Source organism: Camellia sinensis, chromosome 15 (genome assembly GCF_055761805.1).
Source record: "Camellia sinensis isolate YWXY chromosome 15, ASM5576180v1, whole genome shotgun sequence".
Taxonomy (NCBI): Eukaryota; Viridiplantae; Streptophyta; class Magnoliopsida; order Ericales; family Theaceae; genus Camellia; species Camellia sinensis.
In genome coordinates this window covers 63,594,746-63,622,688 of record NC_138975.1, presented here as the reverse complement: position 1 = coordinate 63,622,688, position 27,943 = coordinate 63,594,746, and the positions used below count along the sequence as shown (strand labels likewise).

The 27,943-nt window shown below is 38.0% G+C and overlaps 2 protein-coding genes across 10 annotated transcripts; one reads left to right on the top strand and one right to left on the bottom strand.

The window, feature by feature from the left end:
- The first annotated feature begins 1,580 nt into the window (after nucleotides 1-1,580).
- LOC114288557 (Pseudouridine synthase family protein) lies at nucleotides 1,581-27,943 on the top strand. Of its 9 annotated transcripts, none has more exons than XR_003638318.2 (14): nucleotides 1,786-1,982; nucleotides 2,106-2,149; nucleotides 2,307-2,384; nucleotides 3,317-3,417; nucleotides 3,586-3,673; nucleotides 15,812-15,949; nucleotides 16,124-16,206; nucleotides 17,695-17,776; nucleotides 17,895-17,951; nucleotides 18,564-18,692; nucleotides 19,535-19,770; nucleotides 21,395-21,501; nucleotides 24,266-24,833; nucleotides 25,025-27,943. XR_003638318.2 is itself a non-coding variant. In XM_082909453.1 (13 exons), exons 2-13 carry the CDS (start codon nucleotides 1,895-1,897, stop codon nucleotides 21,495-21,497), a joined length of 1,152 nt encoding a protein of 383 aa, XP_082765579.1. In that variant the 5' UTR covers nucleotides 1,581-1,758; nucleotides 1,868-1,894; the 3' UTR covers nucleotides 21,498-21,633. The 9 variants fall into 9 exon arrangements, 5 of the variants coding, with proteins under 5 accessions (XP_082765579.1, XP_028087886.1, XP_082765580.1 ...); XR_014356872.1 differs by having other exon boundaries at nucleotides 24,266-24,845; XR_014356873.1 differs by having other exon boundaries at nucleotides 1,795-1,982; nucleotides 15,812-15,890; nucleotides 17,711-17,776.
- LOC145813802 (elongation factor 1-delta 1-like) lies at nucleotides 12,558-14,694 on the bottom strand. The gene is made up of 4 exons (XM_082909917.1): nucleotides 14,677-14,694; nucleotides 14,499-14,600; nucleotides 13,764-14,305; nucleotides 12,558-12,781 (listed from the first exon to the last, which is right to left on the bottom strand). The coding sequence occupies exons 1-4, from the start codon at nucleotides 14,692-14,694 to the stop codon at nucleotides 12,577-12,579; spliced, it is 867 nt and encodes a 288-aa protein (XP_082766043.1). The 3' UTR covers nucleotides 12,558-12,576.

Here is a 27,943-nt window from a genome sequence, read left to right as displayed (position 1 = left end):
ATTGACCATTACATCGTCAACTCGTTTGTCAGAGCTGGTAAGCATCGTTACCAAGTGATGATCGGTGTCCTTGGCCTTGAGGAAGTAGCGCCTGAGCCGACCGGAGGATTTGGCTAAAGAATAGCAGTGCCGAATCGTCGAAATGCCAAGGTTGATCCTGAGACACCGGTTCAACTCTACAATTCCCATTACGATTCGGAAAAAATTCACATTGGGTTGCGAAGGAATCAGACTCCAATAGCGGAGGAAGGCCCTGAGAAATGGGTGTAGGGGAAAGCGAACTCCGCCTTCCGCAATAGACAGGAGAGGAAAGACGATTGTATTTTGGTTGTCCCTTTCCATATCAAGGGTATTGTCCGTTACCAAAGAAAGATGGACATCCTCAGGGATAGAAAAATGTCTTCGGAACCCAAAAATTCGACTCTCGGAAATGAGGTCTTTCAAATGCTTAGCCATTCTAGTGGGGACTCAAGGATATTCTAAATCAAAAATAAATACGGAAAACAAGATTGCAAGGAGAAGAGAAGAAAACTTACGAAAGGCAAAGGAGACAAGGAGAGAACGGATAGGAGTTGCAGAAAACGCGTCAAAGAAGAGATACTGACTGGCAGTCCAAGAGGTTCAAATATTCGAAAAAGCATGTTTTCGAAGGGACTTAAGTTTCAAATCGTAATAAATGCGAGAGAAATGCGAATGGGGCGGGAAAGCGTTACAATGACCGGAAAGCACGTACGTGTTCTGACACGCATCAAGAAGAGGATTAACCGCTTAATTTTTTGACTCCTAGCCAAACACGCCGACTAACTGATGCTAGCGAGGTGTTGGGGGGGCAATTGTGGGAGCCGGATAATTGGAATAATCAGAAGCGTATTCTAGAATACAAATAGTACACGGCTTTACCCTGCACGATAAGGATGCCGAATATAATGGATAGGCCGAATAGATACTGAACTATGGAGCCGTGTAAATAAGAGGCTAATGAGTGACAAGTGGGCCTGGCCACGAGACCTAGGAAACAAGTATAAATAAAGGAACAACAGATTAAGAAAGGTATGTGAGAATTGTTGTGCTTAATTTAGAATACAAGCATTCTTGAATGTGGATCCTGACTTGTCCGTCGGAGTGCTAATTTCGGCACCCCCGACCGGAGTGTTTATTCATTTTCAGGTGACCAGAAGAGGATCACGAGCGTTCTCTAGGATCTGAAGAGTATTTCCAAACCACATCTCCATAAGCATGTACGAGCTAAGCTTTGTCCACTATATTAAGAGACTTGGGAGGATGATATCTTCAAAAATGAAAGTGGCCTCATAATTTTTTAGTTGGGAATAGTGAGTTTGATGGCTTGATGATTATATAAACAAGTAAAAAGACAAATTAGCTACTTAAAATTTTAAGGAGTTATTTAGAATGACTTAAATAAGTGTACTTTTTATTTTTTTTATAAAAAAAATATATAAAAAATAAAAAGATAATATAATAAAAAAAATAAAAAAATAAATTATTTTTAAATCGTCAAACTTAACCTAAATTTGACACCAAAACATTTATTAATTCCAGTGCAAACACGCTTTTCTGATGAGCCTGCCTTGCGCGCTTTTGAGTCTATCACATCCCATCACTTCTACACATCCCTCAAAATCACAAAAAATTTATAGGTACATTTATAAATGTCAAAGAAGTAATATGTAAACCAGTGAAACTCGGGAAAATGTAATTATCGCTATAATTTTTTAACGCGAGGAGATATAACTTCCGGTAATTTACCCATTTTTGATTGATATATGTTCAATTGGATCATTTTTTATTGAGATATTGTTGAAGATATGAAAGTGGTGAAGCTGAGTATATACGTACATATATATAGAGGTATATCATCATCCAAGACAGAGAAATGAAGACGAGGAGGGAGGAGGACATGGAGATCGTCTGGCAAACTCCGGCGAACCCACCGGAGCGCCACGATTACATCTTCCGCAACGGTAAACCAAAAAGCCACACACTACACTTTCTCACAATTCCAAAAACAAAAAACACTCTACTTTCACTGCCATTGCAAACTGTTTCGAAGCTCAAGCTTTTAGCTTCAAAATCATTCTGTGCAGGTGTGCGCTACGTGAGACCCTACTACTTCGAGTTCATCTGTCATGTATGTATACCCCTCTCCCTCTCTCTCTCTCTCTCTCTCTCGTTTACAACCCCCAAAAGTGTTTCAATTTTTAAAAACCCCTTTTTAAACCCTAATTATGATTTGAATGCTCGGGTTTTTTTTTTTTTTTTTTTTTTGTGTGTGTGTGTGTGTGCAGGTCAAGAATCGCTGGGCTGGGAAGACCATTGTTGATTTGTTTTCTGATGAATTCAAAGGAAGACCATATGATTACTATGTATGTTTTTTTTTTTTTTTTGGTCTCTGTAATTTATTGGTGGAGTTGATTTTTTGAGTCCATTGTTTTGAAATAGATTAAAATGGACCATATTTAGAAGCATTTCTCTTCCTTATGTCTGTGTTGTTATGCACGTATCATTCTATCATGCATGAGAGCATCTCCAATCCTTTATATATATATATATATATATTCATCAAGTTCAAATTTGATGAAAAAATGGCTAAAAGTGTGCTCCAACTATTTCATCAAATATGTATCAATTCAAGGGAGAGGCAATTTTTTTACCAAATCAAGGATGAACCAATTCCTTCATCAAGTTCTAGAGTTACATATTTTTACTCAAATTTTATGAATTTTAAAAAAGTGTAAGGATCGGAGATGGTTTTGTTTCATAAAAGTGGTTAAAGGCATACGCAAAATAATCTATCTTTTTATTTTTTTATCTTTTTTCCATCACATCACCCCTGTACTTTTTTGCACATCTTTTCGTAAAAAGACAAAAAGTGCACTTATTTAGGTCATTTCAAACAACTCCTAAGCTTTGAATTTTTCAAAAATATTTGACGAAAACAAAATGTGTAAGGATTGGAGATGCTTTGAGATTTGTAATTGCAATTTCAATTATTGCTGCTTCCAATGAGATTTTATTTATTATTGATAATCAAGAACCCATCCTAGGCAGTGCCCTTTGGATCCACCCAAGAAGGTAAACTCAAAATTCAGAGGGCCACCCCTAAGCCAGTGAACCTACAAAGAGATCATTTGAGATTGTCTGATCGGATGCTTTAAATAAATTCAGAAGCATCAAACGCCCCCTAAATTGGGCACTATTTTATTGATCTACTCTGTATACATGTAGAACTGTTTTCATTTCTTTCATCTTATGTTAGTAGAGTCTGAGTGTAAGAGTCATGTGTTAAGCACTGTAGGTTTCTGCTGTTAAATCTGGACGGATACAAGTTGATGGAGAGATGGTGCCTGTTTCATACATAGTTCAGCCATCGCAGAAGATAAGCCACTTCTTACACAGGTTTGTTATGCTGAACTCTGCAATCATAGCACAATCATTCTATACTTTTTGTGCCTAAATTTGTTAGTTTTAACATAGAAATGTTCAATTTCTTTAACATTTCATCAAAAGTTTATAGCAACCACTGTGAATCTATAAAGCTTGTAAATGATATACAAAAGTTTGTAGGCATGAACCACCAGTGAAGGCAATGGAGGTTTCAGTCCTGCAAAAAGAACTAGATGTGTTGACTGTATGTAAACCTGCATCTGTCCCGGTAAGTAAAACCTATTGAGGATGTTAGTCTATTAATGTTTTCAGCTATATCTATGCTACTTATTATGACATCATTCTCGCTTTGCTTCAATGGAGCTTCATCACAAGATTGATCCTTCTGTGACTTCTTTCTTTGTCTGGAAAAAAATGCTTAGTGAATTTCTGGAACCCTGTTTTCGCCTGCCCCCTTTTCTTTTCTTGCTTTATTTTTTCGGTCGATCTGGATGCCTTTATTTATTTAGTAGAGTATATAATGTTGAGATTTAGTTTGTTAGGGAAGTAATAATGCTCTATTTTTATGTTTAACTTTGAGATGTGAAATTTATCTAAATATTTCTAAGATTAGAATCCTTTCTCTAGCAATGAAAACCCTTCCACGTTGGGGCCAGAACATCTGTTTTATTTGTTTCTACCCACTGTTTCTTAGTTTTTCATTATCATCGTTTATTCGATCAATGAAATTTACGTGAACACATAAGCATGAACAGTCTATCAAGTTTGCTTCAATCCTCCACATCTAATGGTTTTGAATTCAAAACTTAAGTTTTAGTTACTTTTTGCTCCCCCGAAGCCGTGAATTGAAACGAGTGTCTCAATTTGAGTGCATATTGTAATGTCTTGATTATAATTGTGTTATTTTTATAGTTCCATATTGCTATGAAGCTATCAACGGGGTTCTAGAAGTTCAGTGTATGGTTCTCAATTTGCGTGCATATTGTGATGTCTTGAAAGTTTAAATATAATTACGTTATTCTTATATTTCGATATTTTTATGAAGCTATCAATTGGTTTGTAGAAGTTCATTGTATCGTTTGTAAAAAATTCCTTTGTTTTAGAGTCATTGGGCAAATTTATATTTTGGGATGTGCTGATATGGAATGCCATACTTTCTTTTTCTTTTTCTTTTTATGAAAACTTGTTAATGGTTTAGTTTGTGTTTTAGGCTTCTAGTTTGTATGTAAAAAGCTTTGGGGTTAATATAGATGTTCATAACTTGTAATGCATAAGTTACTTACATATTTACCCCTAACAATCAGTAAAGTAAGTCTTCACCCAAATTACTTGTTTTTGGAAATTTGGAGGGCTTATACAACAGATACACATGGAAAAAGAGAGATTTATTTCATGTACCTTGTTTAGTGTGCTGTATTTTTCATTCTCCGTAACATTGGGAAGGGTTCATGGTGAACATCCAAACATAGTTGAGTTGACGTAAGATATCTGAATGTGAAACTGATCTGCTTAAAAGACTTCCATGGAAAAATTAACTAGCCAAACTATTTTTGTGTACAACAACTGTCACAGCATTGTCTGCTACAACGGTCCGACATGACCCCATAAACTGTCTTCTACATCGGTCTGGCACCACCATACAGTGTCCTCTACAACGTTATGACACCCCATCCAGTGTCCTCTACCACGTTATGGCACCACCTTTCAGTGTCTTCACCAATGGTCTGACACGACCATACAGTGTCTCCTATCCTCTTTTATTTTTATGTATTTTCTTGTTTTGTAACTCTCTCCAAACTCAAGTTGGTTAGTTCCTATCCTCCTTGAGTTTGCGGGGGGCTGTTAGAATTTACCACCTCACCTACTCCCCTTACCTAACCCACTACTCCACTACACACTCACTCCACCTACCACCTCCACTACACTTCACCTACTACACCTATATCTCTCCTATATAATGCACCCCTCACCAATTGTAATATACATCAATCAGATATCAATCAATAATACAGTATTTTTTTTAACATGGTATCAGAGCAGGTTTAGAACCTACTATTTTCGCTTCCCCGGCGGGCGGCAACCTCACCTTTGCCGCCCGCCGGACCTCAACCTAGTCTGTTTGTTTTTCTACACATACCTTCTTCCATAATTAAGCTCTTCTCTGCCTTTACAATGGCTGCCAACTCCGGAAACTATCCTCCATGGGTGAGCAAACTCAAATTCAAACCCAGACCCAACCTCAATCTCAGTCTCACCATGAATCCACTTCTCAATCGCAATCTCTCTCATACCAACCCCGAAGAAGATCTCATAGAAACCCTAACCCTAATTCATCGTCTCATTCATGAATTTCTTCAGATCCATTTAGCAGAGGAATCGGATCCTCCGCTACCCGATAACCCACCCAAATGCGCTTCGGAGGTCTGATCAAGACCTTCGCTACCAGATCCGCGTCGGTCATCGAGCCCTATCGTCGCGATCTCAAGGTATTCGGGTCTGGTCTTCAGCAGGACACAGCGGTGTTTCGCGAGGTCGCCAGCCGCGCCGTGAAGGCTCTCCCGTCGTCGATCGCGGTCGGCGCGTCGGTGGCTCATGGATCGCTAGGGCACGCCATCGATGGAGTTTTGACATCAACGGCCGAGATCATCGCACACGGTCAGGCAACCCTTCTCGCACCCTCCATTCCTTGCCCAAAAGCATTCTCTACCAACAACTCGCCTTCAAGGCCGGCCCTTCAATCTACCCTCGCTTCGTCGAGCTCTGCGGCGGCGAAAATCCAACCCCAATCGAATCCGCGAGCAATTTGGGGACTGGTCAGTGTCGCTCTACAAATCTCCACTGCTGGAGAATATATTGAATACAGGGAACGGAGATTGGAGGACAAGATGGATGTGGATGGTGGCCATAATCGAGTGGTTTCTGACACCACCAAAAAAAAAAAAAAAAAAAAAAAAAAAAAATAATAATAATAATCATAATAATAATAAAAAATAAATAAATAAAACAATGTGGATGGTGGACATCATCGAGTGGTTTCTGACAAAAACAAAAAAAAAAAAAAAAAAAAAAAAAAAAAAAAAAAAAAAAAAAAAAAGAAGAAAAGGCTCGGGCTTGGTGTGCCTCAAAAGGGAATATTCCCCACACCATCCTTCTTTTATTTACACATACAACCCTCTCTCCACTTATTCTTTTTATTATTTTTATGCACACACTCAGAATTCACAATCATACAACCACAACCATGGGCACTTTTCTTTTATTTTTTTATTATAATATATTTCCTCTATCCCTCTTTTAATTTTATTTTATTTTCTTTTATTTTTTTATCTTTCTTTTTCCATCCACAAATATTTTTATCTATTTTCTTTATCCATTGTTTTATTTTCTTTTATTCTTAAACAAACCCACAACACCACATAACACCAACAACATTCCACAACCTTGTCATTTTTTTTTCATTTCAGGGATCAACCCCGATTCCAATTTTACACAAAAAAAAAAAAAAAAAAAACAAACAAAAAAAAAAACAAAACAACAAAACACAACACCCAAAGATTTGTTTTCTTTTCTGCAGACGGCCACCCACCGCCCTACTCTGCCGCCGGTCTCTTCTTTTTGCCTCCGTCCTGGGCGGTCCTTGACGGTGTTGCCTCCGTGTTTCCTTGTCCACTGAGCACGTTCAGTCCCCCATATTCCTCCACTGCAGCATATGGCGGACCTCCAAATCGGAACATCACAGTGGCCTTCCGCTTCAGTTCCTTATTTTCCGCCTTCAGCACACTTATCTCTGCTCGCGCATCCTTATACATGCGTTGGAGCAGAGCCAGTTGGGAGTTTAAATGCTGCACCTCATTTGTCCTACTCTGCAGCCGGTTCGATAAGTTTGTGACCGCCGTCATGCTTTCCACACATGCCTTCAAAGTATACTGATTGGCCTCCACATCCGACTGCACTGCCATTCTTTGCTCCACAGACCGCATCGGAAAGTTCAACGGAGCAAACTCCGGGGCGCTTGGTTGAGGTTCCAGTGCCACCGCACCAGTTCTCTCTCTTGTTGACTCGTTGAGGTCGGGAAAGAGGGTGAGCAGTCCACGGGAAGACGAGGACGAGGCCATTTTCTGGGCAACAGCGTGTTACAGACTATCTCTCTCAGCAAAACGAAGAAGAGTTTTTTTTTCCAGAGGTTTTTCGCAGGTTTTCTCTGCCTCAGCCTCAGCATCACCCTTGGTTAAATAGCCAAGGAAGCCACGCGCATCGCGCGCCTCTTGACAGCCGACAAACGGGCACGCAAGTCAAGGCACTCACGTGCCTCGCCATGATGCATCCGGCACACCTTTTGATGAATTTGGCACGCCTTTTTATGGCACGCCTTTTGACAAAATTGGGCACACCTTTTGAGGGTGCAACTTTTTCAACGGTCCGACATGACCCTATAAACTGTCCCGACATTGATTCCGGTTAGCTCCTTTATGGGTCCGACAAGACTCTGTAAACTGTCCCGACATAGATTCCGGTTAGTTTCTACAAGGGTCCGACAAGACTCTGTAAACTGTCCCGACATTGATTCCGGTTAGCTCCTTTATGGGTCCGACAAGACTCTGTAAACTGTCCCGACATTGATTCCGGTTAGTTTCTACAAGGGTCCAACAAGACTCCGTAAACTGTCACAACAACTGTCACAGCATTGTCTGCTACAACGGTCCGACATGACCCCATAAACTGTCTTCTACATCGGTCTGGCACCACCATACAGTGTCCTCTACAACGTTATGACACCCCATCCAGTGTCCTCTACCACGTTATGGCACCACCTTTCAGTGTCTTCACCAATGGTCTGACACGACCATACAGTGTCTCCTATCCTCTTTTATTTTTATGTATTTTCTTGTTTTGTAACTCTCTCCAAACTCAAGTTGGTTAGTTCCTATCCTCCTTGAGTTTGCGGGGGGCTGTTAGAATTTACCACCTCACCTACTCCCCTTACCTAACCCACTACTCCACTACACACTCACTCCACCTACCACCTCCACTACACTTCACCTACTACACCTATATCTCTCCTATATAATGCACCCCTCACCAATTGTAATATACATCAATCAGATATCAATCAATAATACAGTATTTTTTTAACAAAATGGTTTTTGGAAAAAAGGGGGCATGTCATATGATTGATGATTTTAACTTCTTGCTATGTAACATTTCAACATTTGACATTCATACACACATGCACGCACAAACATTTTTATCTTGTGCTGCTGGTGCAGGCATAGATCGGCGGATGACAAGGGTATCACCAATTATGTCTCCTTCAATTCCCACTTTTTCAACTTCTTCAGTTTCACAGACTTCCTCATGATGGCCTTCATTCTCCATGACTGCCAAGTTTTCTTCCAATGCTTAAAACCCTAGCTGGGGGTGGAGCTATGTCATGCTCTGTTCTGGACATTACTTCTGTGGAAAAAATTGACTGCTTACTTCCACTCTTGAGTGGCTTTATAGACCCAAAAAAAAATGTGGTATTCAAAGAGTCAAAAGATGTCTCTTAAATGATCAACACTTGAATCTAGGAGATTCAATGAAGTTGAGCTTGTTCAAAATCCCATATTATACTTTCTAACTTCCTTATGTAAGAAACCCATGCAATCTCTCTAGTCTTTTAAAGGTTGCATCATTTGCACTTCCTAGACCCTAACAATTACAAAATTCCAGTAGCACCTCAGAATGTGGCAGCCAAAGCCTTACTAGATTACCAGATTACATCAAATTTTATAGCTGCCCCTAAGATGTATGCCTTCCTTGCCTTTGAAGGCATTATTCACAACCAATTGCGCTTTGAAGGGGAGAAAAAAGTAGGAAGCTTTTTTTTTTCTTTACTTTTTTGAGATAGATGCTGCCCTAGGACCAATTTTTGAGGGTTTTTTTTGTTTTTGTTTTTGTTTTTGTTTTTGTTTTGGTGTTCTCCGTGTGTTTGTAGGGGTGGCTCCACATAGAGTTCAGGGTGTCCAGTTGAACACCCTGAAAAATAAAAATAAAAATACAGGCATATATATCTTGGATGGGTAATTGTTACTTAAAGAAAAAAATTGAACACTTTAACCTGTTGGTGTGAACACCCTTGATTTGTTGGTATAAATATAAAGATTTTGAAACCACTTCACCAAAATTTGGAACACCCTTTCTATAACAAGTCCACTCTGCTCAGAAAAAAAATGAAAAAGAAAAAAAGATGTGTTTTCTTTATTGGTTTTTGATGTGCTGAAGTGCATTCAAAATACATTTATTTTATTTTATTTTATTTTTTATCTTCTGAAGACTTTCCACCCAAGTTGCTTGTTTAAAATGCTTGTTGATCTTTTTGTTTCTCTATTGAGAGTTTATTGTGATTTTCTGCACGGTTTTGAGCTTGATTGTAGTATCAATTTTTATTAATAAATTTTTTTACTTCTCAAAAAATGTTTAGTTGTATTGATTTAGTATCCATCAAATTGAGTTTATTATCTAATTTTTGATTAGTTATGCCCAAGGTTCTGAAAAGCGGTAGCGGTTGCCGTAACGGTGGCGGTGGCGCCGTTGTGGTTGTGGTTGCGGTTGCGGAGTGTAAAGGCCATAGCGTAACGGTTGCGGTAACCGGAACCGTGAATTTTTTTGTTTTTCCCACAATTTGAAAAAAACTTACCAATACGCGTATTTTTTTTCCATGATCATATTTACTGGGTTTTAAAATAAATATTGATCAATTTTTATAAATTTTTAAATTTGATCCAATATATTTCATATTTTTAAATCATTATAAATTGAGTTTTTTACATTTTATTTTAATAATTAATGATTTTATATTATACAAAAAATCTATAAAATTGGATGTATTATTGATTGATATATTGATTGATTTATTGATACATTTTCTGTCTATTACAAATGGTTCCTTATATAGATGTAGGTGTAGTGGATGGTGTGTAGTGGATGGTGATAGTGGTGTAGTGAGTTAGGTTTAGTGGAGTAGGTGAGGTGGTAGTGGTGTAGTGGGTTAGGTTTAGTGGAGTAGATGAGGTGGTAGTGGTGGTAGGTGATGGTAAATTCTAACAGCCCCCCGCAAACTCAAGGAGGATAGAAACTAACCAATTTGAGTTTGAAGAGAGGAACAAAACAAGAAAATTCATAAAAAAAGGATAGGAGACACTGTATGGTCGTGTCAGACCGTTGGTGAAGACACTGGATGGTGGTGTCATAACGTTGTAGAGGACACTGTATGGGGGTGTCATAACGTTGTAGAGGACACTGGATGGCGGTGTCAGACCGATGTAGAAGACAGTTTATGGGGTCATGTTGGACCGTTGTAGAAGACAGGTTATGGGGTCATGTCGGACCGTTGTAGCAGACAATGTTGTGACAGTTGTTGTGACAGTGCACGGAGTCTTGCTGGACCCTTGTAGAAACTAACCGGAATCTATGTCGGGACAGTTTACAGAGTCTTGTCGGACCCAGAAAGGAGCTAACCGGAATCAATGTCGGGACAGTTTACAGAGTCTTGTCGGACCCTTGTAGAAACTAACCGGAATCTATGTCGGGACAGTTTACAGAGTCTTGTCGGACCCTTGTAGAAACTAACCGGAATCTATGTCGGGACAGTTTACAGAGTCGTGTCGGACCCATGAAGGAGCTAACCGGAATCAATGTCGGGACAGTTTACAGAGTCTTGTCGGATCCTTGTAGAAACTAACCGGAATCTATGTCGGGACAGTTTACAGAGTCTTGTCGGACCCTTGTAGAAATTAACCGGAATCTATGTCGGGACAGTTTACAGAGTCGTGTCGGACCCATGAAGGAGCTAACCGGAATCAATGTCGGGACAGTTTACAGAGTCTTGTCGGACCCTTAAAAAGTCGCACCCTCAAAAGGTGTGCCCAATCTTTCAAAAGGCGTGCCATCAAAAGGCGTGCCCAATCCATAAAAAGGCGTGCCATCAAAAGGCGTGCCAAGTTGTCGGGCGTCAAGAGGCGCGCGATGCGCGTGGCTGCCTCGGCTATATAACCAAGACTGAACCTGAGGCTGAGGCAGACAAAAAACTTCTGAAAATCCTCTGAAAAAAAAACTCTTCGTTGTGCTGAGAGAGAGAGTCTGGAACACTCTGTTGCGAGAGATAGTCTGTAATACTCTGTTGCCCAGAAAATGGCCTCGTCTTCCCGGAGTCTGCTCACTCTCTTTCCTGACCTCAACGAGTCAACAAGAGAGATAACGGGTGCGGTGGCCAGTGAAACTCAACCAAGCGCTTCCGGTTTTGCTCCGTTGAACTTTCCGATGCGGTCTGTGGAGCAAAAAATGGCAGTGCAGTCGGATGTGGAGGCCAATCAGTATACCTTGAAGTCATGTGTGGAAACCATGACTGCGGTGACAAACTTGTCGAACCGGCTGCAGAGTAGGGCAAATGAGGTGCAGCAGTTAAACTCCCAGCTGGCTCTGCTCCAACGCATGTATAAGGATGCGCGAGCAGAGATAAGTGTGCTAAAGGCGGAAAACAGGGAGTTGAAGCGGAAGGCCACCGTGATGTTCCGATTTGGAGGTCCGCCATACGCTGAAGTGGAGGAGCAGGGAGGAGGCAACTTGCTTGGTGGTCTAGGAAGCACGGAGGCAACACCGTCAAGGGCCGCCCAGGACGGAGGCAAAAAAAAGAGACCTGCAGTAGAGTAGAGAAGGGAAAAGAAAAATCCCTCCTGGTTGAGTGATTGTTGATTGTTTTTTTTTTTTTGTTTTTTTTTTTTTTGTGTGGTTTTGGAGTTGTGGTGTAAAATGGTGATCGGGGTGAGCCCGACATGAATAAAATAAGATGGTGTGCAGTTCGTCTTCTTCCTCTTTTTTTTTTTTTTTAATAAAATAAAATAAAATAAAAATACAAAGAAAGAGAAATAAAAAAAGAAAGAAATAGAAAGAATATAGGGGTGAAAAGAATCAGAATATATATAAGGAAAAGGCTGAAAATATTAAAAAAAAAAAAGATTGTGGGTGCGCTGGAGTGGGTTCAAAAGTGGACTGATAATGAGTACGAAAAATAAAAAGAAAAAGAAAGTGGGGAACAAGCACCAATAAGCTTTATAATAAAAAAATTTTGGGCGGTGCGTGCATGTGGGAACAACGGGAAGAGAGAGACTGAAAAGGCTTTATAATAAGAAATTAAATTTGTTTCAAGGAGAAAATGGGAAGAGAGAGAAACGCAACAATATCGCAACTCTGGACATACTCATTCACAGGTTCAGCCGTGAGATAATCCTTAATGAGAGTGTCAACGGACACCAAGTCATCCACAATGGAAAGCAAAATCTGTAACTTTTTAATACCATATCCAACAGGCACAAGTTTGGAAGCTCCCCAAACCATAGTTGTCAAATCGGGATTCGTATCGTGAATCGAAATAACCTCGTCTCGAATCGCGAATCGAATCGAATCGCGAATCGTAAAGATTCGGTCACTTTTTTAAAATTACTTAAAAACATATATCTACACATTTAGATGATAAATATATCTTATGAATATGAAATAATTAGACTTAAATCAATAAAAATATTATTTTGAATGATAATCACGTAGTTTAATAGGTAAGAAGTTAATAAAGGTTCTTATGTAAGATCACTGTCTTACCTTTTTTTCTTTTATAGATATTTCTTATCAACCATTCTTAATAAAGATAATAACCAAATTGACAAATTATCAATTTTCAAGGTAACAATAATTAACAATGATATTGATATTTGGATAATAAGCATACATACTTTTCTAAGTAATAGTAAGTAATAAGAAAGAATTATTTAGAATATTTTATTTTAAAGCCTAAAACATTTTAAAAGGTATAACTGACCTCACACATGTAATATTCAATTATATTCAATTTAATAAAATAGCAATAGATAATTCATAGTGTAATTTTAATCTTAAATATCTTTAGAAGATATATTACATTTTTTAGGGGGGGAAATGAGAAGAAAGGTTAAAAATATGTTGGATTTGACTGAATCTGATTGGATTCTATTAAAAACTCCATGATCACTAAAATAACAATAAATCATGTATATATGTTGGTTGTCTTGGTATTAAATGCTATTAAAAGTTTTATTATGTCATTTTCACTAAAAAGATGGAGAAAAAAAAAGTCGAAAATATGTCGGACGCAATAATTTCTAAAATTGCATGAATCGTAAAAAGTGAATCGAATCGTGAATCGATTGTGAATCGTGCGATTCACTAGAGATTCACTTCCAAAATAGATTCACCTATAGATTCGTATCGATTTTGCAAAAATTACGAATCGAATCGCGAATTGAATCGCGAATCGTAAGATTCTGATAACAGAGCCCCAAACCAATCCTTCCATCTGGACGCTTCTAACAGCTTCCTCAAGCTTTTTCATGTCAGTCTCATCATCCCATGGCTTAATGTCCATGAGAATGGAGGACTTTCCAGATTCTTTCTTTTTCCCTGATGCCTTCATGGCTGCTGCACGTTCTTCAGCAGCCTTCTTTTCCTCTTCAGTCTCTTCACCAAACAGATCCACATCGTCGTCGTCGTCATCATCCTCAGCAGCTGAAGCCTTAGTGTCAGCTACAGGAGGAGTTGCGATAGCCTCCTCGATGACTGGAGCAGATCCCTCTATGGTGACACCACAACCTTCCCCAGAAACACCAGAAATTCTAAGAAGAGCTTCAATGTGATTGTACCACCGAGATGCATTCACGAATTCAGATGGTGGAGGTTTTGAAAGAGCTGCGTGCACAGCGATATCATCCTTTGAGGCTTGATACCCTGTGATGTAACTCCGTGTCAGGAGGTACTCATCGAGCTTCTTGAGGCCAGATTGTGAGTTAACACCGGAAAATGAGACTGCTATTGCAAGATAATGATGTAGTTTCTTTCAAAACCGTGAGCAGAGACCGAAGGGAGTGAGAGAGCCGCCGTCAGTGAGCTGAGCAACTGAGAGGAGAGAAAATGAGAGTGAAGAGGAAGAGATACCCAGCGGAAGAGAACGATGCTGCTGCGGCTGCCGTTGCCGACTTGGACGACGCCGATGGAGGTGATGATTTACAGAGTGAGGTTGCAGAGACCAAGGTGAAAGGAGAGGAGGTATGTGTTGGGGTCCGGCGGGCGGTGAAGGCAAGGTTGCCGCCCGCCGGAAGGTGAAGATCACCTAGAGCTAACCTATTGCTCTGATACCATATAAAATTGGATGTATTATTGATTGATATATTGATTGATGTATAAATTACAGATGGTGTAAATTACAGATGGTGAGGTACTCATTATATAGGAGAGGATTGGGGAGTAGGTGAGTGTGTGTGGTAGGTGAGTTGAGTGGAGTAGGTGAGGTGGTAGTGGTGGTAGGTGATGGTAAATTCTAACAAAATCAATCACTAACTATTATATATAAGATAAACAATGACAAAAGTAAGAGAATAAGTAAAAGCCTAAATATATATATATATATATATTAATCAAGCCAAATAGATAATGACCACGCTTATTATTATTATTATTATTATTATTATTATTATTATTATTATTATTATTATTATTATCAAACAATATATAGATAGACACACACAAACAAAATGGTTGAGTGATAGCAGTTGAATAGAATAGCATAGGTCTTACAACTTCAACAAATCAATAACATGTTCTTCATCTTTCCTATTCTCTTTCTCTATCTCTATCTCTTGTTCCTTCATCTTCCCTCTTCTCTCTCTATCTCTCTTCCCCCATTTTCAATTTTTTTTTTTTTTTTTTTTGTTTTTTTTTTTTTTTGTTTTTGTGTTTTTTTGAAAGAAGCAATTTGGAACCGTTACGTAACGGTGCGTAACAGGCCGTCATGGCCGTTCCGGCGCCGTTACGACTGCTATAGCAGCAGCTACAGTCGATACACCTGTGAATCTCAATCACACTGCAAAAGCGGCCGTAACGGGTAGCGGTAACTACCACAACCGTTACGTAACTGCGTTACGTAAAGGTTGCGGCCGCTTTTTAAAACCTTGATTATGCCATTATGTATAAAATTGTTGAAGCAGTCTATTTTTCAATTTATTTTATGATCAATCTAATTTATTTTATATATAATTTAAATTTTTATATGTCTACCGTGAGAAAAAATTCTAGAGCCATCAGCGTAAGTTGACATGCTTAAGTTTGGGATATATAATGATTTGTATTTAATTACTCAACTGGATGGTGATGGACATAATTAATAGAAAGGCAGGCTACATTATCCAAGGATATGTATTTATCCTCTTTTCATTCATGGTGAAGTCTTGACATGTATGTGTGCTATGGAGAAAGGGAAGTGTTTTTTACTCGCAATATAAGTTGAGTTAATGTTTCTTGAATTTTGCATGCATTCATCTTGTGAGTTTCTATTGTGATATAGGTGCATCCGTGTGGTCAATATCGTAAAAACACAGTTGTCGGCATCCTCCAAGCAGAACATGGATTGGCATCTCTATTTCGTATCCACCCTATGTTTTGCAGCATGTTCCTACTGGTTGTACAGAAACATATTTTAATTGTAATTCCCAATTCTATAATTATATCTTTTGTCATTCGTTGTCTCATACAATTTACTCATCTTCCTTTTATTTCTATATCTAATTTTGTTTTTTGTGTTTGTTCTTTGTGGTAAAAACTGCTTTCTTTCTTTATTTTTATTTTATTTATCTTTCCCTTGACACTAAAATGTCAGCTATTCATCGATTGGATCGCTTGGTATCTGGGCTCCTTATCTTGGCGACAAGTGCTTCTAAGGCTGACCTTTTTAGGCAGCAGGTAAGCTTTATGCTACTATATTGGTTAACAGGAAAACCTAGCAATGTTAAAAGTGTCCTTTTGTCAAAAGATTCTGTTAATATGGTTATGCACACAATTGCGTAACATCTTTCTACAAGCCATATAAACATCATATTTTGTCAAACTTGCATAGTCGGTGAGGCAGTTGTATCAACTATACTCTTACTGTATTGCTATAATTTTTTTCTTGCTGTTTCGGTTATTATAAATGCATCCATTGACAATTTATCATCTCTTTCTGGTCATGTATTTCACTTTGTTGTGACCTTTTATCTGCATGTTAGTAATGTAGTTATCAGTTTACTATAAGAGATGAAATTCTGCCATTTCCACCTTTAGCTGGCCCCATCTCAATCAAGAAGACATGAACCACAGTTATTGCTATCAGGCCCACGCAATAAAAAACCACATGTATTCACTGCTGGCAACAGCACTGCTTTATCCATCATCATATCCACAGGCACCAAGACTGCATGCCCTTTTTCATCAAATAGCAAAATAGCCATCTCTATCTACTGTTGCAGTTATCAAATGACGCAACACCACCTGAACCATCAATGCTACCAACAAAAGTGATTAATCTCACTCCTCATCTCTTATTTAGTTATCCATGCCGCCAAAAATTACACTTGATAATTTCTCCTCTGATGATTGCCACCACCGGTTATATCTCTGCTGCTATGACCCTGTTGTTATTGTTGGATTGGATCCACCAGCAACATAACCAATTTCCACCTCCATAACTGCAGGAGGAAAATCAACATTGTGTTCTTTATTAGCGGAGTAGATTTTGAAACCAGATATGGATAGATGTGCTCTGGCTCATTCATGCACAAGCAACAAATGTGGCCGCTTTTCAATAGTGTGTTGTAACAATCTCCTGCATGTGTTGTCATCATCCTTATAAATATACAGTCAGCTGTGAGAGCCAAAATGTCAAGATATTATTGCGGGAGCCTTCTCATAGTTCCTTACATTTAACATGCTTGAGAACCTAAAATAAGGGTTTTATATACCTACATGTTACATGCTGTCGGAACGAAGTATAGTACAATGTTATTTGAAGACATTTGCTGCTTAGCCCAACATCTTACTACTAGTAGTTTTTGTGCAAAAATCAGAGTTATTGTTATACCATCAAGTATATATGCCCAGAGTGAAAATTTTCATCTTGTCTACACTTCTTTCTCCGCATCCCCCCAGTATCTGGGTCAAATGGTGGTGGTAGTGGTGGGAGTAGCCCTTGCTTGCCCGTAATTCCCTTCAACCCCAAATGAAGGTGGGATTTGACCATAGTGTTTGGTAGAATTACCAAGAGACTTTCTCAGTAAAGCTAGCTGCCACCATCAATATGTGGACAGTTTAATTTATCTTTTGTTTTCCTTTTTTATCTAGGCAGAATTCATATTCAGTAATGAATATATATCTCGCTTATGTCTTATAGTAGATGATGGTTGTTTAAAATAGGTTGTGGTTGTTCCAGATTGAAGCTGGGATGGTGGAGAAACAGTATGTTGCAAAGGTTATTGGGGTATTTCCAGAGGATGAGGTATTCTACTTTGGTGATTCATGTAATGCACATTCAATATGGGTGTTAACTGTTAAGTACTAATGTTGTTCTGTTCTTGTTAATAATAATGTTATTTTTGTTTCTTTCCTTCTTTCAGCAAGTTGTGAATGCCAATGTAAATTACAATGCCCGAGAAGGGAGGAGCACAACAGAGGTGAGATTTCTATTGGTCTACCTAGAATAGAGCCATTTTATGAATTTCTGATGGTATAGTATTGGATCCCCTGGTTTATCACTTTGCCATTCTCAAATCTCTTCTGATGCTTTTCAATGGTACAAAAAGCATTATCGGAATTGCTATGTTACATCAACTACCATGTTTCAAACATACTGGGCTACTTGTGTTGTGGCTTGTGAGGGTAGCTTGTGAATTTCAGATATATTGACATTTTTTTTTCTTCTAATTATTAACAATTTGTTTTCCATGTTATGGGCATATGGAAACATTAGGAAAATCAGCTGTTTTCTATAATCTGCATTATTAAAATTTGGCAATATAAAACGTTGCATTTAGTATAACAACACGCTGCATTTGGAACAATTCTTGTGCATGATCACACCACTCAACCACTTCAATGATGACTCAAGAGAAATGTTCTTTTTGGCAATTTTTCTGAGTCTTATGAAGGTAGTGCTCTCCACCTCCTTGCTATTGCAACATGTGTGACTGAAACCCCTTGCATGTTTTATTGCACATTGCTATGTGATTTCCAGAGGCATATCTGGCAGCTGTACTGAATTGGGAATCATCATTTTATGGTTGCAGGTGGAATCTGTTGAAAACGGTAGTACTGCACTGAAGGGAAAGGCTGCTTGTACAAAATTTACTAGGATAAGTACCAATGGGACTCATAGCATCATTCTGTGTGAACCAATCACTGGAAGAACTCATCAAGTAAATTTATCTATATCTATATGTTAATTCTATTTAATAGGCAAAAAAAAAAAAAAAAAAAAAAAAAATCCCTTTTTCTTTTGGTCCTCTTTCTGATTTATTTCTTGTTGGCCTTGATATATACATATATACATAGCTGTACTTTATTGTTCTTTGGTTTCTTGTCATTCTTGATCACTACTCTTCTTCCTCTTGACTTTTAGGCTCATCCGTCCCTGGTATTTAGTGATGCTGTCATGTCTATGAATAGTCCAACTTTGCTGTTATGTTGCTTTTATTTTCAGACTTAACAAGTAAAATGTTTTTAAATTTTAGGGTAAATTACAAATACACCCCTGAGGGTTGATTAAAATACAAATCGCCCCATGTGGTTCTGGAAATTACATTCCACCCCCTGAGGTTTCTAATTTCATAACAAATCGCCCCTTTTATTAATAAATCATTAAGTCAATTAACAGTTTTTAATGATGTTGTAAATATTGTTCAATTAATAATTTAGGTAATTTTATTATTGTATAGGAGAGCAATTATGAATTTCGTTTTTTAGTTAATTCTGTTAAATAATTTTTTTTAATAAGGGGGTATTTGTAATTTTTCAAATTACAGGGGGTAATCTACACTTTAAGCAAACCTCAGGAGGTGTATTTGTAATTTATCCTAAATTTTTATTTAGCTCTTTATTGCTATTTCAAATCATTTAGAAATACTCTTTACTTTCAATGATCTAATGGCACAGCTTGCATTTGTATCGATTGGATCTGAAATAGCAATTGTCTGTTTTTGCTTAATTGTCAGTAACTGTCCACGTACCTGCTTCAAATCTCTCTCCCTCTCTCTTGTAGATACGTGTTCATCTGCAATATATGGGCCATCCAATAGCCAACGACATGCTCTACCTCTCTGAAGTTACTGATCGTTCTACTAAAGGAATGTGTGCTGATAGAGCTGCGGCTAAATCAGCCCAGTCTCTACCATCCAATCCTGATAAAGACTGTTCTGCTGGATCTGAAGAGAACTCCAAGGAAGATTTTAGCATTGATCCGATGTGTACAAATTGTCCCAATTTGGCTCCTAAAGGGTAAGAAACTTTTCTCTAACAGTTTGATACTTGATGGAACATACTTAAATACTTAGTTGGCGGAGGAGAATCTTTCCAGGTTTTGTGGTTTCCGTCAAACCGAAGTTTTTGTTTACACTTGTGTGTGGGTGTGTTTTTGTCATTTGATTTGATTTTATTTCAGTTTTAATTTTTCTTTTTTTCTTTTTCTTCGTGTGGGAAGGGGGGGTGGGGGGGATGTTGAACTTGAGGATTTGAGGTTTGGCATTCCTGAAGAAAGATAAAGATATGAAAAAACACGGAGGATGATTGAGTATCCTTATTGATGAAGTTGTTAAAAAAGAATAGCAAGAGAAAACTAGAACGCATCTTACTGTTCATGTACCTGTATATTGATAAAGGTGATCTTGGAAGATGTAGCAATTGTTGTGACAAACTCATGTTGCTTCTGGAAAAAAAAGAGAAATTGAACAACTGTGTGAAATGAAAGTATCAGAAAGTTTGGTAAAGATTTATGCCATGAAGATTGATTATGAAGGTTGTTTTATTTCTTAGGTGTCACTCACAAGGTTTAGAAAGTATAAGAGACCCATATGGTTGTATCAACTTAGAGAAATCATACATGATGTCGTTATCAAAAAGTAGAGAGAAATAGCCATATTGACACAATAAATGACGTTTGCCAGAGTAGTAAGTATTGTTAGATAGTCAGAAGGGAAAGAAATGAATTTCCTATAGCACTTCTCGTCTTATCCATGTCCTAGTATTTGTTTCCCATCCCCATATCCATATTTGTGGTTCTTGGGCTATGTTTGGATCATGGATTTGTGTAGGGATTTGTGGAGAAAAAAGAAAAGGTGAAGCAAATGTGAAATAAGATATGCTAATATTTCATTCACATTTCCCTCCCCATTTCCTTTCCCTACACAAGTCCCTACCGAAATCCAATATCCAAACACAACATTAATTTCGAGTGATAACTTCCAAAACATGACCTTCAAATACGTGAAGTGCAATATACTTATGAAAACCAATATTACTTTTAATGCTTATGTGCAAAGCATAGTAACAACAAAGAAGGTTGATTACCGTGAAAGCCTCTTAGGAATGCTGTGCAGTTATGATGTTCATCTATCAACAAAGAGTAAGATAGTTGCACTGAATGCAATTGAGGTTCTTCAACGCAAAATTGGTAAAGCTGGTTTGGCATTGCATAAAAAACTATAGTGTCTGGACTTGTGACTCGTACATGTTTCATGTCTACAGTTAATGGGGCTGCAAGTTCAATGGGAAGACACAATGGGTGTAGTGCAGCTATTCCTCAAATCCTTTTGATATAGAATGGTTTGGTATTTAAGTCAAAGACCATGGTCATGAAATGTGTGGTGAAAATGCATACATGTTTTTTAATGGATGGGGAGCTAGACAAGAAATTAGAATTCGATACTTCTGTGAAAAGTTGGGGGATAAATAAGTTAAGCTTGTTTTGCACTTCATTCTAGCTAGGAAGTTTGCATATCTTTACAGATTAGTCATGCATTCTCCTTTGTAGATGAGAAAATTGATATGGTATAGTGCTTTCTTGCTAGTAAACTTGATATACTTGTCTCTGGCTTCTACTGACAACTGATTCCTCCAATTGCAGATATGATGGGCATGAGGAAGGTCTATGGCTGCATTGTGTTCGATATACTGGACCCGACTGGACTTACGAATGTTCATATCCGGATTGGGCATTGCTTGACTAATCTGGTTTTGTATCCCTCGATTCATACTTATGCATTTTTGGGAAATTTTGTACTTCCTATCTCTTCATATCAAGTTATGTATAAAATATAATATAGTCAATCCATTTTTCTAGTCCATAATAGTCTTTTGACAAAAGTTTTTAACATTGCTAGGTTTTCCTGTTAACCAGTATAGTAGCATAAAGCTTACCTGCTGCGTAAAAAGGTCGGCCTTAGAAGCACTTCTCGCCAAGATAAGGAGCCTAGATACCAAGCGACCCAGTCGATGAATAGCTGACATATGAGTGTCAGGGGAAAGATAAAATAAAATAAAAATAAAGAAAGAAAGCAGTTTTTACCAAGAAGAACAAACACAAAATAAAATTAGATATAGAAATAAAAAAGGAAGCTGAGTAAATTGTATGGGACAAGGAATGACAAAAAGATATCATTATAGAATTGGGAATTACAATTAAAATATGTTTCTGCACAACCAGTAGGAACATACTGCAAAACATAGGGTGGATGCGAAATAGAGGTGCCAATCCATGTTCTGCTTGGAGGATGCTGACTCCTGTTTTTACGATATTGACCACACGGATGCACCTATATCATAATAGAAACTCACAAGATGAATGCATGCAAAATTCAAGAAGCATTAACTCAACTTATATTGTGAAGTTAAAAATGATAGAATTAGAGTGACCACACCATAATTCAGTGGGTTTCTACACATTCGATCATTACCCATTTGATTAGTGATAAACTTTCCCGCCAAGGAAAGATAGCAATGTGGAAATCTAGAAGGATTTGAGTTTGGACCTTTTGAGTCATAATGGTTCATAGAGGAGTTGTGTCTATTGGGTTTATGCAGCAAACCCAACAGTTGCAATGGTTCCAAGAGACACCATTAAGCCTATATATACATGGTTATAAATATGGCACAACATACTTGAACACCAACTCTTATACTGTCATTTTCACTTTTGAGATTCTCAATTTTCTTGCATGATAAACACGTTCATAGGATTATCGATCATCATCATTATTTGTTATTCCTTCAGTGGTATTAGAGTAGGTTTTTGTAACAATCGCAGATGTCGAATCACAGTCCGAAAGAGTGAAAATTGTCAGAAACTTTTTTACCAAAAATTCAGAAAGTAATTGACTGACAAGCTTTGGCATTGGTTAATTCCATTTGTTTATTCAATCATCAAATATCTAAAGAAAATAACAGTTGGTGGTGATATTGTACTGAACCTTGCTGAAAGTGAAATCGAATTATACCTTTGGAAGAAATTTACGGAATAATTTTTGGATCCATTAACGGCTCTACATTAGCGCCATCTTGTTCTTTTTAGAATTTTGATCACACCGGTGAACTTCATTGTGAAAAAACGACAAATAGTTATTCCAGAAAAGTTGAATTTTAGCCTCTGGTCTCCGACACCACCGGTTGTCGAGAAGGCAACACCAACGCTAAGAACACTGTTGCTGTTTTTGAAAATAAACAAAAATTAACTGAGCCATTTGACCCAAAAGTTAAGGAAAAAGAATCCATGTAGTCCCTTGCTTTGGGCCCAGATCCAAAACCCAACAGAAAAGGCCCAAGGATTAAATATACTGCCCCGCAAATCTGTCCCATTGGGTTTAAAAATTAAACAGGAGCATATTGGGCCAAGCCAGATGAGGGCCCAACCCAACAACCCAGAGTCACAGCCCCAGAACCAGCAGAACCTATTTTTGGGTCATTTTTCAGCTAGTTCTTGCCCATTTCAAGGTCGATTTCCGTCACACAAAAGCCGAAAGATTCAAAATTCTATCACATTGTTCTGTGGACCACTGTTCTGATTTTCCAAGGGACATTATTAGGTAAGGAGGTTATCCGAAAGTATTGCCTAAAGAAACATCAGAAGAGGAACAATTCAATTGCCTTAATTCTGTGCCTTGTGCTTCTACTTGGTTTCGCCAGACTTGTAAGAAGAGAATTGCGTTCACTATTCTTGATCGGGTGCATTCTCAGATCTCCACTAACCATCGTGTTAGAGGCCCTCATCCATTAAGGATTGAAAGGACTGTGGAACTAAGTCCCAGAGTCAATTGACCATTGGATTTTCATCACTATTCTTATCCAAGGCAAGGAGAACGTATTGCTCCACCGAATCGACGCTTCGCTTATCATCGGGGCCGACTTAACAATTACAAGGCTCAAGCTTATTAAAATTGTTATTGTAATTTATTTTACAATTATTTAACTGTTCCCACATTTGCATTTTATTTTTAGTGAAACACGATTTTGCATTACTTGGTCTATGATGATGGGTTTGGGCTAATTTATTTAATAAATAATTAAGTGGGTCTTGTGTGCTGTCTTACTGTAATGGTTCTTGTTTACATTTTGATGGTGATTTTTACGTGATGAAAACAACTTACACAGTGAAGGAAGTTCTACTCTAGTCTCTGTATATGTATATCATCAGTGGGTTTGGTACCTTCGCATAGTAAACAATCCGTGTAGGCTCCACTTATTTTGCAGTGTTTTTGTTTGCAAACGGTGCCACTGTCGGTGAAGACAACTCTAAAACGTTGTCTATTTATTGCTTTGCACACTCTGTTATAAAACTTCGATCTTATTTCACTGAGTGTTTTTTCATTTGTTTGTCATCGATTGATTTGTAAGGCTTAAATTTTGCATTGGGTCACTGTTTATTTATTGGTTTATTTCTACTTTTAAGGCAAGCTTGTTAGGTCTCTTGTGTTGTTAATTCCGCGTGCCAACACTATTGCAGTTGTATCATGGACCACTCGAGCGAAGTATTGGTCCCTTGAGCAAAGAATCCCTACTCCTGGAAGTTCAACCTGTCTGCAAATATGCGGGGAGAGGTCGATGTGCGCTCGAGCGAACCTTTTGGTGGCTCGAGGGAAGGCTGGTTTGATTTCACGCGCATGAAGCACATTACTCGAGCAACAATTTCATGGCTCGAGTGGTCCCCGTGACCCTGTTCAGTATAAAGCTATGCGAAAGATAGAAGTTAGGGTTACAACTTTCAGATCTGATTCTTGAGAGTTAAGGTTTTCCCCTAGAGCTTCTTTACTTGTTTCCTTTGATGTCTTTGTGAGTTTATCGCATGATTTAAGTCGATTACATCAAAGGGTTGTTTGATCATCCTAATCAAAGAGTTTTTGATCAATGGATTCCGAAGATTTGAGCGTGAAGGCTTTGAAGGAGTTTGAAGCGGCTCGTTGTTGTGGATTCGACATGGATGTTGTGGATTCAACATCAGACTAGTCAATTCTGAGACAAAGGCGTTGGTGAAAGAGGCATAAGTTGTTGAAGACAATTTTACAAAGTGTTGGGTAAATTGTTTGGTAATCTTGTGTATTTTCATTCTTCATAGTGGATTGATTAATGGCGTTTCGCCTTCGATTTATTAATTGTGAAACAACAATCTAAATTACTTTCGTATGTGCTAGATGATTTAGATTGTTAGTTTTGATTGTTTAGAAATAATTGCAATTAAATCTATTTTGAATCACGAATCATGTAGGTTTTTCAATTGGTATTAGAGCTTGGGATCCTGAAGGTTGGCGCACAATTGAGAAGAATGTTGAAGCACCGTTTGTGATTGATCCGGATACCAATTAAAAGGTTGCCAAGCTGACTAAGGAGAGGAGTATTGTTGAAAAGGTTGACATGGAGAGCAATGAAAGAGTTTTGAATATGATCAAAGAAACACTTTTTGAAGGAGAACAACATCGGATCTCTCATTGCAATAATGCCAAAGATGCATAGGCTGTTCTTATGCAATTTCATGAAAGCATAAAGTCATCTTCACAACCATCCAGCAATCTCCACATCAATGCCTTAGTCACTCGACTGGATGCTCCCAAGGAGGAAGAAAAACAAAAGAAGATGATGAAATCTTGGAGGATAATGATGAGATTGATGGTGAAGAGCTTCAACAAGCTTATGAAAAGCTATACAGGGAATTTCCAAACTTATCCAGATTAAATGACAAACTCACTATCAAACTCAAAGCCTATGAAAGTAAGAATGTCAAGTTAAAAGAGGAGGTCTCTAAAGCTAGGAAGGATGCCATCAAGATCTCAAGTGATAAACAAGCTCTCTGTGCAAAACTCCTGTCCTGCGAAATCAAGAGGAATGAACTTCTGAAAATTAATGCCACATACGAAGACAAGATTGAATCCCTCGAGATGTCTTAAGTTGCCCTGGAAGAGTTAGTCAGTCAGAAAGAGAAAGAAATCAAAATGCTAGAGCTATAATTGACATGTGGAATAGTGAATCGAAGACACTTGAAGACATCATTGGGTCTCAACAAATGAGCAGTGACAAAAGTGGGATAGGCTATGGTGATGCAACACAGCAAAAAGGAAAGCGTCCTACAGCTCATGACAAACGGACTCAAGCCAAGGGAAAATTGAAGATCCAACAGGATGACAAGCCTCTCCATCAACCTAAAGGTGGTATGATCAGTGAAAGGGAAGTAAAACCTGTTTTATTTGTCATTATTGTGGTAGGTATGGCCACATTTGCCCTTATTGTTTTGAGTTATTTGGTAGAGTGTCTCAAAAAGTTGGAAATTCTAATACTTTATGGGTTATGAGACAATCTTACTTGTCTAGGTGGAATACTAGTATTCATAATGGTGTTCACAATGCTAAGACATTTACCAAGAATGCCAGTCCTTTTTCTGTGAAGACTAGAAAGATATGGATGAGAAAAAGTGACTTAACTTGTTTTGTTTTGTTGTTTACACTGCATTGAAAGCACGTGACTTGCACATGTGGTTTCTTAATAGTGGGTTCTCTCGTCACATGTCTGGTGAAAAATCCTATTTCACATCTCTCGAGAAATATGAAGGAGGAATTGTTACATTTGGAGATGGTGGCACCTTTAAAATCATTGGAAATGGCTCTATAAGTATTCCCGGTCTTCCTAATCTGGAAAATGTATTGCTTGTTGACGGCCTTAAAGCTAATCTTTTTAGCATTAGTCAAATGTGTGATTCACATCATGAGGTATTATTTTTAAAAAATAAATATGAAATTTGGGACTAAAAAGGAAATACTGTCATGCATGGGGTTCACACATCGGATAACTGCTATGGGATTGTTATTACTAATGATCTCACTAGTCACTTGGCCATCATAAGTAATCTTGATTTATGGCATCAACGATTAGGTCACATGAATTTCAAAGACTTAACTAAGATAGCCAATAAAGAGATTGTGAGAGGAGTGCCCAAAATGGGTAAGATTGTGAATCAAGTGTGTGAGCTATGTCAATTGGGGAAGCAAATTCGAGCCCTCACAAGAAGGTGAATAACTTAACAACCTAGTGTCCTCTTAAGCTTGTTTATATGGATCTTATAGGACCCACTCGTACAGAAAGCATTGGAGGTAAAAGATATATATTTTTAACTATTGATGATTATACTCGATTTTCATGGGTTAATTTTTTAAGAGAAAAATCTGATGCGTTTGATGCTTTCAAGTCCTTAGTCCTTAAAATTCAAAATGAACATGGTGTTTCTATCAGACGTATCATAAGAATCCGAACTGATTATGGTTGTGAATTTGAAAATAGCTCATTTTTGGATTTTTATGATATGCATGGCATTACGCATGAATTTTCTGCACCCATTACCCCACAGCAAAATGGAGATATTGAGAGAAAAAACACGGTTGTTCAAAAGATAGCTAAGGTCATGCTCCTTAGTAAAAAAGTTCCTTCTAATTTTTGGGCTGAAGCCTTAAATACTGCTGTTTATGTGGTGAATCATGTGTATTTAAGGTCCGACACATTACAAACTCCATATGAATTGTGGAAAGGGTTGAAACCTAATGTAAAATACTTTAAAACTTTTGGGAGTAAATGCTATATTTTCAAAGATAGAGTGCCTTTGGGCAAATTTGACTCCTGAAGTGATAAATGTATTTTTCTAGGGTATTCAACCACAAGTAGAGCCTTTCATGTCTATAATCTTCGTACTTTAGCTATAATGGAATCTATCAATGTGGTTGTAGATGACACAGGTTCTCTAATAGCATCATTCCATGAGGAAGAAGACAGTGATCCTCAAAATCTGGATATGGCACCACAAAGTCAAGGAGAAGCTCAAGGCAAAGATCAAGAAGGCCAACAAGCACCAACTCTCATGGCAAGCCTTAGTCCAAAAAGTGCACAAAGAGACACCACCAGTATTACTTAGGTCACTACCAGTCCTATCTTGGAGCTATCAACAATGGTGAAGCTGGATTATCCGATATAACAAATGATTGGGAGTGTCTCAGACCGAATGAAAATCCAAAAACAAATTCAAGAGGAGGTGTCTCATATGTTTTATGTTTCTCTAATTGAACCTAAGAATGTAAAAGAGGCCTTACTAGATGATAGTTGGGTCAATGCAATGCATGATGAATTATGTCAATTTGAACGTAACAAA

Bases quoted from the DNA above. Each gene is read 5' to 3' on its own strand.
- LOC114288557 (XM_028232085.2), top strand. From the start codon at position 1,895: ATGAAGACGAGGAGGGAGGAGGACATGGAGATCGTCTGGCAAACTCCG. The intron at 1,983-2,105 runs GTAAACCAAAAA...CATTCTGTGCAG, and splicing joins CGATTACATCTTCCGCAACG to GTGTGCGCTACGTGAGACCC. The intron at 17,952-18,563 runs GTGAGATTTCTA...TTATGGTTGCAG, and splicing joins AAGGGAGGAGCACAACAGAG to GTGGAATCTGTTGAAAACGG.
- LOC145813802 (XM_082909917.1), bottom strand. The intron at 14,306-14,498 runs GTCTCTGCAACC...CGGTTTTGAAAG, and splicing joins CCTCCTCTCCTTTCACCTTG to AAACTACATCATTATCTTGC. The intron at 12,782-13,763 runs ATTGGTTTGGGG...CGATTTGACAAC, and splicing joins AGAAGCGTCCAGATGGAAGG to TATGGTTTGGGGAGCTTCCA.